The 10,368-nt window shown below is 29.7% G+C and overlaps 1 protein-coding gene across 1 annotated transcript; it reads right to left on the bottom strand.

Moving 5' to 3' along the window:
- Window positions 1-317: 317 nt before the first annotated feature.
- On the bottom strand, window positions 318-3,283 carry LOC118035624 (CBL-interacting protein kinase 2). Its single transcript, XM_035041231.2, has 2 exons — window positions 3,121-3,283; window positions 318-2,392 (listed from the first exon to the last, which is right to left on the bottom strand). The coding sequence occupies exon 2, from the start codon at window positions 1,947-1,949 to the stop codon at window positions 537-539; it is 1,413 nt and encodes a 470-aa protein (XP_034897122.1). The 5' UTR covers window positions 1,950-2,392; window positions 3,121-3,283; the 3' UTR covers window positions 318-536.
- Between the last annotated feature and the right edge of the window lie 7,085 nt (window positions 3,284-10,368).

Below are 10,368 nucleotides of genomic sequence, written 5' to 3'. Positions count from 1 at the left end.
GTCAGTCATTTTTATGCAACATATATATTGATTACGAGTCAAGAGGATGCAAAAGGCAGTCTCTTCTGTATGACAATAACTCTAATGGGAGCAGGTACTGTTAGGGGTGGTGGCCATGTTGGAGGTGGGAGAAGCCGGTGGGTGGAGTTGCTGGGTGGGCAAATCATCTTATATCTTGAGCTATCTTATGGATATACTCATCTGCAAGTACTTCTCTAGTTTTAAATAAACTTGGCCAAAAAGAAGCTCTCTTGAGTTTTGATGATGCAAAAACAAACAGAACTGAGGAAATAAGTACCCAAGAAGAGTAAAAGGCATGATAAAAAGGCAGAAAAATATGCATTAGAGCTCATTTGTTGGCTCTGATTCTAATTACATGATGAGAACCTGAAACAGCACCTTAACAGATTGTCAATGCGTACAATTCCACGAAACATTGAAAAATAGAAAATTAAAACATAGTGCTAACCCACAAAGATGATCATCCTCGGCAAAGAGACCGGTTGAAAGTATATTCAACAGCAAGATCATTATAGTCAAGATGAATTCTGAGTTGAGACAACCTGCGTTGTGGATGCATGAGAAGGCTGTAGCTCCTGCTGTTCTTGTAGTTGTAGTTGTTCCCTTTGCAGTTCTCCTTGCCAGCTCCAAACAATGTCCTTGAGTGCGGGTCGAATGTCTTGTTTCACTACCTTCTGATACTCCACGGTATCTCCACTGGACTTTTTCATCTCCACCAAATGGAAAAAAGGAGTGATCTCAAAAATTTCTGCATCGATGCCCATGACTCCTTTCCGGCCTTCCTTTGAACCTTCTATTTTCAGTAAACCTCCATCCTTTTTCTTTATTTTCAGCCTCAAACGCTTAGCGATGTCTTCGAGCTTAGAGATGATGGTGGAGGCAGGCTTGTTTGATGTAAACCTCACTTCTTTCTTCTGCTCTTTCTCCTCAAATAAGCCAGACAAGTCAAAGCCCGAAGAAAAGGAGATAATATCGAAAGCATTTAAGTTGCAAGGCTTCGCCACTTCTTGCTTTGGTTCCACAGCAGCGCAGCTATTCTCATTTATGCCAAATACAGCCTCAGGGTCCAAAGGAACTGGTTCTTTCACTTCGGCTTCAAGAGCACAGGGTCTGGATTGCAAATCCTTCCGAACCCAAGAATTTTCCATTATTTTGGCCATTGATATCCTTATGTTTGGGTTTGGATGCAGTATCTTCGACAGAAGCTTGCGAACTTCGGGTGCAAACCAATTGGGGCATTTAAATTCTCCCTTCGCAATCTTCCTATACATCTCCATCAGATTTGGATCACGGAATGGGAGATAGCCGGCCAGTAGAACATATAAGATCACTCCACATGACCAAATATCAGCTTTAGCTCCATCGTAGCCTTTTCTGTTAATCACTTCTGGAGCAACATATGCAGGGGTTCCACAGGTTGTATGTAGTAAACCATCTTGCCGCTTCGATTCAGCAAGTGCACTTAATCCAAAATCAGAAACCTTTAGATTCTCGTTCTCATCCAACAGCAGGTTTTCTGGTTTCAGATCACGATGAGAGACTCCTCTACTGTGACAGTAATCAACCGCACTGATCAGCTGTTGAAAATATTTCCTGGCAACATCCTCTTTGAGCTTTCCCTTGGCAACCTTGTTGAACAACTCACCACCTTTAACGTATTCCATAACAAAGTAAATCTTAGTTTTGGTGGCCATGACCTCATAAAGTTCCACCACATTGGGATGCCTGATCAGTCTCATGACAGAGATTTCTCGCTTAATCTGGTCCATCAATCCAACCTTGAATACCTTCTCCTTGTCGATCATCTTGATTGCCACACTCATGCCGGTTTTGAGATCCCTTGCATGGTGGACCTTGGCAAAAGTTCCTTGCCCCAACAATCTCCCTATCTCATATTTTTGCATCAACACATTCCCCTTGTTCTCCATTTCAAGCTGCAAGCTTCGAACAAAATAAACAAAAATACACCTTCTACGACAATAGATGCTATATGGTAATTATGAGACAGGAGCTTTCACAAACTGGAATAGCTCAACCATCTTCACAGACATCATGCTTTGACATGATATGCTCTCGGGTATTTCTACACACTCTGTGCATTTGAGCACAGAACTGAGATGGTCCTTGAATTAAATGTTCAGTCTCATCAAGGAAATCCAAGGGTAGCCCAAATGAAGCTACAACCATGCCAACCTCAGCGAAAGAGCTTTCGAGTTTCAAGCACATCTTTCTGCATTCCCTGATTTATTGTGATACACAAGGGGATACAGGTCAAGAAGACTTCGGAAGTGAACCCTTTCGCAGGTGATACAAGCAAAGCAGAAATTCAGTTGATGTCCTCAATCCACCACCAAATGTATGGGTGATTCACCTGAAATGAAGAGGAAAAAAAATGTTAATTATAATCAATAAAAATTGACATAAATCATGCAAAACTATCCCATCAACCAGTAGAACAAAAAACAAGAAAAATTCGGTAACAAGCCATTTATCTCATGAAAAATCTAGCATTAGACAAAGACAGGAACAGAACTCTTGAATAATTATGGCTAGTTTTACCATTACAAAAGAGAGAGAAGAAAATTAAAGAACCTAATAAATTAAATGATTTACAATGATTTAACAATTCTTACGCAACTTAGCAAGCAAAAATTAAATGAGACTAGAAAGAAAAATTATATCAATACTCCAATTCTGCACAAGAAGAAAAAAACATAAACTTGAGAAATAATATAAGCATAAAACATTTTCCATGCAACTTTCACATCTGTACATAAAGAAATGCAAATGTAAATCTTCAAGAATTTTTATTTTTTATGTTTTATGTTTCCCCCCATAAGCTGAAGCGCTAAGCAGCCTCAAATTTTCCATCTTCAACTTCAGGGTCAGGAAAGAAAGAACAATAAACATCACAAGAAGAAAAGACCAATCCATAAAAATTTATAAACAAGGGATTGTAAAAAAATGAAAAAAAAAATTATGTAACCTTGAGATTAACGGAAAAAAAAACCCAGGCAACTAAGAAACTGAAGGGAAAAAAGAAGACAATGTAAACCCAATAAAGATATGAAGAGAAATAAAGAAGAGAAGAGAAGCTACCTTGTAAAACACAAGACTAGAAGAAGAAATCTTCACAGACTAGAACAGAGGAAGCAGTTTCAGGCAGCTGTCTTTGCTCAGAGAGAGAGAGAGAGAGAGAGGTTAAGGAAAGGAAATGAAGAGGAGGATATTTTGGTAAGAAAAAGGCTGAAAACACGGAGGCCTTACGTTTTGCTTTCCTTTTATAAATCCTCCAAGGCCACTTGGCCTTCAATTTGTATGGTTTTCTTTTAAAAAAAATAATAACTAATCTTGATGATTTAATTTAATTCTTTAAATGTCATTTCAACATTCAGTGTCCTCAACATTTTCCATTTCGCCTAATATATAGTAATACAGAAAAGCCCCCCTGTTTTTTTAATCCAGGTAATTATAATCGGTGTTTAGTGAAAATCTTACAAAAACAAGCCCTTAATGATACGAATTTAGTTGCAAAAGTATGTTTAGTAAATCACTGGGTTTATAGTTTAGGTTATAAATTTTTGGGATCAATTAAAAATAAATACCATTTTAAAATTCTTAAAAATTTTAAAATAATATCACCTTAATTTTTTTTTTAAATATCAAACTAGATTTTATTTAAGTTTTAACCCATTTAATTTATTATAGGTTGATGTGACAACTTGATCAAATTAATTTTTACTTAATTTAATATAAAACTCAATACAAGTTAGTATTTGAATAACCAAATTATTAAACACGTTCGAAATCTAAACTTTTAAATACATAGCATAAAACCTTCTTTTGAATAATAAAAAAAAAAGTTTATATATGTTTTTTATTAAAAAAGCCCACTTGTTTAGAGAATTATATATATATATATATATATATATATTTTTTTTTTATGAAAATATTATACATTTTTTTTAAAAAAAAAGGACACGAATTTAAACAGTACAAGATTGCGTTAAAAATAACATAAAATAATTCCATAAAGAAGAAGAAGAGTTTTGTAACAAATTAAGTCTAAAGCGTATTTAAAAAGAAAGTTAAATAAGCGTACTCATAAAAATAGCATTTAACAAAATAATTTCAGAAAAGAAAAAAGAAAAGAAAAGAAGAGTTTATTGTCAAATTAATTAAAGCATTGTCTAAAAAAGTTATGTCAAGAAATCAAATATAAAAGCATTATCTAGGAGCAAGAATAAGTAGTTGCTTCCTTAAACTACTTTGAAGAGATAGATAGATAAATGAATATATAGTGGAAAAAAAAATTCGAGATTCATAAAAAATAATAAAAATATTTGTATTTAAATTGAAATAATTTTTTAACTTCTCTCTCCTACGCCGTGAAATATAAGTAGGTGTGCCATGAAGAACATAAAATTCATCTCTTTCTCTCTCTTTCTTTTTGTTTTTTAGCGTATAACTTTGAAAATTGACAGGCACAAGCATGTGTTTGTGTTACCATGTGTACCATATGTAGCCGTTATTTTTACCTACTTTTTTAAAGTTGGAAATTTGACAAGTTAGTGTTTGATAAAATCAAAATTAAAAATTGCTTTGACGAACTTCGAGGATATCGATGAGTTGATTTTGGCCTAATCTTCAAAAATTGCTTGACGTAATTGTCATTAAAAAGTGTTAACCTAAAGTATTGATCTTATCTTAAAATTCCAAATTAAGATTGGTCAATTAAACTTTGGTCACATGGAAAACAAAGAAAAACAAGTTGGCTTTGATTTTTTATTTCTTAGAATTGAAATGAAGCCAAAGCTTACCAGAGAATTCAATTCCAACGTCTTCTTTAAGTTGAATATGAATTGGGAAGTTTAATGGATCTTGCCTACAAAGCATTTTGAAAAGAAACATATCTATATGTTTTCATCTTATCTTAATCATGTTTTTCTAAGCTGACAAGATTATGAGTTAATTTAGGTCATATTTGATCAATTTTCCCTGTTGTTATTAAAATCCAGCCCAACCTACGACTCAAATCATCTAGTTATAAGAAAGCTTATCGAGTCAAATTGTGTTATCTAGATCACGAGTCAACTCAACTTTCAACTTGGATCACCTAGTCATGGATAAACATAATATGTCGGATTGGTGTTTAAAATAGTGAATACTAGAAAGGATTACATTAAGACTAAATTTGTAGTTTCTCCATGATGTTGTCCTTGATGTGTTATTAACTGAGTTGATTAAATCATGTGATTCTATTATGGTCAAATAAGAATGATTAATCATGTATTTGATGAGGAAACATATGGGCTAGAGGTCATCTGCTTGATATTTGACATGGAAAGAAAAATTTAATAGGAAAATTTATTTTTATTAATTGACATATAACAAAGGTATTTTATAATGTACTTTGCGCAAATCAATACAATAACAACAATAAAATTTAAATCAAAACTATCAACTATTTTTTTATTATTATTTTATTTTATTTAAAGATAAATTTATATGACTTATATGAATTTAGTCAATATCATATGTAATATAAAAAATATATTTAATTAAAAAAATATAAATATCAAGTAGATAGTTACAATCTATATGGTCATTAACAAATCAACCCTGAACATTCAAGGTCTTGTTAATTGGCCCATTCAATCCTACTTTATAATAATTATATAATATATCCATCAATTTAAGCCACGAGATTAAATTGATGTATTGAAGATGCACAAGAGAACTATCGATTTTGCCACTGTATATATATATATATATATATATATTGTAGCAGATTGTCTTAAACTTTTCTTTTCTACCGTTGGTAAGTGTGGTTCTCTACGAGACAATGAAAGAATTAAAATTTAGCTTTTATTCTTACCTAAACCATAGTTAGAAAACCTGATTTCTAGCAAAACTAGATTCATAAAATGAATGAATTAATTCGATTTAATTTTATTTTTTAAAATTAAAATAATATTATTTTAAATTATTTAAAAAAAAAACAATAACAAGATTTTTTTTGATAGAGTTTAAATAGGTCCTCCAAATCACAAGTTAACTTAGCTCATATTATGTATATTTTTCCTTATTTTTGAGAATATCTAAATCGGATCAAGCCCCTAATTCAGATTTTATAAATATGATTATAACTAATAATTGATCTTAGAAGATTAACACTTACTAATATCTTAATTTACATTTTTTTTACATTATTATCTACTAGGTTTTTGAAATTCTAGAATTGAAGGGCTGACCAATGAGAAATTTGTTAGCAAAACCCTATTAATGTCACTTTCTGACTTTTATTTTATTTTATTTTTGGGGGTTAGAAGAATTAGTCAGCCATTTTTTGCCATGAGTTTCTTATTTTTGGCATCACATTGCTGATTGCTTTGAGCAACTCGAAGCTTCTTACTTCTTACCTGGTCATCACTTCAAGCCAATTGGAAAGTGCCACGTGTTGAAGATGGAAATAATGCACGCAGGTGTGACCTTCCTTAGGTACGTCGTGACGACAGTCAATTTGTGGCAGGCGTCAACTGCTTTCATGGACCATACACGTGCCCCCATCATTTTCCATGATGGCTTGCCAGGCAAGTCGATCATTGCTTCTTTTCATAAATGGGGAATTTCTGGGGAGGTACCGTTGCGCCGTCACTAGATTACAGATTAATAACGTATAAGGTTATTGTTGCTGAGGATTGTTTTAAGTTCAATAATAGTACATGTTCTTAAATAAAAAAAGAAAATAAAAATTCATGTACTTTTTATCAACAAAATATTCCGACGAGTTCGATTTGTCAGAAAAATATTTCATAATGTGTGATAATTTGTGATAAATAATAATACAAAGAAAATGGTGATCGGTGAATGATTATAACATGTTATGAAGATAAAATAATAGTGGTAGTAGTTGTTATGGTCACAATATGGATTGACAATAAATCCTAAAAAGTCAAAATATATATTTTATAAGAATATAATATAATGAGAACATATCATAATATATCAGTATTATTAGAATAAAAATTCTGAACCACATGAATATTAATTTACAAACTAGAAATATAAAAAAGATATCATAGAATCAAATAATTTTTTATAAGTCATTTTAGTTCATTAGAAAAAAAAAGAAGAAGAATTACTCTTACACAAGCTAAATAAATTCGACAACAATAATATAATTAAATTTGAATATTTTATCCTTATAGAAAGTATTTAAACTCTTGAAAATAGAACCTAATGGATCTATGTTTACGAGTTAAATTATCATATGTACAAAATTAGCCCAAAACATATACTAATAAACTTGAAAGTATGGATCTAAAAAAATTTAGGATCATAACTGAAAACTAATTAACAATTAAGCCCAAATAAATCTTAAGTTATAGCTAAAAATAATTAATTTATTAAATTTAAATAAGTCCTAGGCTAGAGCTAAAAATAATAAATTTATTAAATTTAAATAAGTCTCAGGCTATGACTAACTAATTAAACTCAAAAGCATAAATTAAGAATAAAACACTAAGTTGTCAAAAATTAAAAAGAATAAAAGAATAAAAAAACAATTAAAATTAAAGTATTTATAAAATCCCTGCCTACCACACATATCCTAGAAAAAAAGAAGAAGTTGCTGCCACTTGTATTTAGGAGAATTTATTGTAGACTTTAATTAATCCCTTTGTTAAAAGGAAAAGTTGTTGTCCATTTATTTTCTATTGATGCTCATGTTAAATGTCATTATAGCCAAGGAAACTACTTTATTTTGCAGCCAGATATTTTTATAATGGAAGGAGAAACTGCCGTCACTTTCAAATTCATGTTGTAGATAAATTAAACTCTTCTTGCAATTGAATTAAATGGACTAGAACATCCTCTTAATGCTTTAATAGATCTCTTAAAATCAGCCCTTCCAAAAATCTTTATAACATGCAATGATTTTTTTATGGTGTTTGCAGATTAATCCATATTAAAAATAATAATAATAATAATAATGATAGTAGCAAAAGTGGTTGAAGTTAATATTACTAATGAATTATTGTCCATCAAATATTTTAAGAAATTGATATGAAAATATTTTTAAATAAGTATAAAGCAGATTATAAAATATTTATGGTGATCAATTTTTTAAAAAATATTTTTTGAAAAGTAAATAAAAAAAATAATTTATATCGCAAGTTTCATTTGGATTCTAGAATAAATTGATAATATTAGTATAAGAAGTGGATGCTTAATATCTAAATTCATTGAACATATATATATCCTACTTGGTATTTTAGTATGTGTTTGATGGCAAAGCATCTTTTAGTTGAGAAATCAAGTTATATAATGTTTTCTTGTACATTTTAAAGTATTTTAGGCTCAATTAATTACAAAGAGACAACTAAGATGTGTGCCTCAAGTTGCACGAAATCTATAATGTTCCTTGTTTACACACATTGTCACGCGGCATTCCCTATTTTATAGCTCAATAATAATAATAATGATTGAGAATATAGGAAAAGAAAACAATTTCTGAAGATCTATCCGTGGAGGTCCCAACAAGTGAAGGGTTGCCTAGCTAAGATCATGCCAAAGTTGATTAGCTTAATTATAAATTAGTGTTTCTCTCCTTCCCTAGTTGGGATTTTGGAATAGTTTTTGTGTAGTACTATGATTAACATAATTGTTTTAGATTATTTTATAATCCGGTCCAACAAGTGAAGGGCTACCTAGCTAAAACTATGCCAAAGTTCATCAACTTAATTATAAATTAGGGCTCGTCTCTTTCCCTAGTTGAGCTTTTGGAATAGTTTTTGGAGAGTAATATGATTAGCACAATTATTTTATTTTTATATACGGAGCCACTCATGTTATCTAGCACAACCTAATCTAATTTATTTTATCGTTTTCTTGCACAGTTAATCTGATTCAATGCTTAAGTTATAGGTTAGATGAGTTAACAAGAGATTTTAATGGTTATAAAACAAATTTGTATATTAGTTAGATAAATAAAAGAGATTTATCTCACGTTGAAAAAGTAAAAAAAATTTCGTGTACCTTATAATACAGAGATCAATTTAATATATTTGAATATTAAAAAAAAATTGAAGATAATATATATATGATGATACTTGACACTTGGACATTTAGTTTTATGTAAAATAAATAATTTTTTATTTTTAGAATTAATTAATTATACATGGCACCTCTTATAAAGTTATTTAGTTAATTTGTCTGAAAAGTTATTTTTAAATTCTACAAACATATTGATATGAAAAAATATAACTTTAAATTTTATAGATATAATAATATAAAAATATATTTTTTTATAAATATCATTTTGATATTTATAAAAATCATTTAGAAAAAATCTTTTCTTTTCCTGTTTTTTATATACAAACTTTTTGATTCTGTTTATTAGAAACAAAACAATAATTTTTAAAAAATTTGTAGAAGTTGGTGTTTATAAACTTAAATCTTTATTATATTTCGAATTTTAACTCTGCAATAATAATAAATATAATAATAATAATAATAATAATAATAATAATAATAATAATACTTTAAAAATAATAACTTTAACGTTTATTTACTATACCCACTAACATAATATTAACTTTATTACAACCCGAGACGGGTGGAGCATTAAGTTTGCTTTCTTGACCAGACATTATCATGCATTTATAACGTGGGGACAGAACATTCTCTTACGCGTCGCACTTTTATTTAGAGTGGAAATAAAGAAAGGTTGCTGCCATGATTTCGGGTGATCTAATTTAGCTACTGTTTGGCGTTGTGTGTCAGGGTGTGTTTAGCCGGACGGTTTAACCTGTTTTTAATTTAAGTTTAATTTTTTTGCTAAAATTATTAAGATTTTTTTATGTTTGGAATCATTTTATTGTGTTAATATAAAAAATTAATTTTTTAAAATAAAAAATAAATATTATTTTTAATGTAATTTTAAGTAAAAAAAGCATTTTCAAAAACAATTATTATTACTCTCAAAGTCTTTAATAAGAGTTGGATAAATTTTGAATTTTTTATATATTTTTAAATTATTTTGATGTGTTGTTATTAATTTTTTTAAAATAAAAATATTATTTAAATATATTTTAAAAAAACACTTTAAAAATCAATAATTACCCAATAACCGAACAGCCCACGGTAGCATGCAATTATGCAGCACAGACATGGCACTTTCATTGTTTCACCGATTGGTATTTCTTTCCCACAATTTGGTGGGTATATGAAGAAATCCAAAGCTTTATTTCAAGATCAATGATTTCCATTTCACCAAATATTATCCATAGTTTGAGAGGATCTTTTTTTTTAAAAAAAGAATATATATTAATGGCTAATTATTAG

Source organism: Populus alba, chromosome 16, assembly GCF_005239225.2.
Source record: "Populus alba chromosome 16, ASM523922v2, whole genome shotgun sequence".
Taxonomy (NCBI): domain Eukaryota; kingdom Viridiplantae; phylum Streptophyta; class Magnoliopsida; order Malpighiales; family Salicaceae; genus Populus; species Populus alba.
Note: the sequence above shows the minus strand (reverse complement) of the source record. Positions and strands in the feature narration are given on the sequence as shown.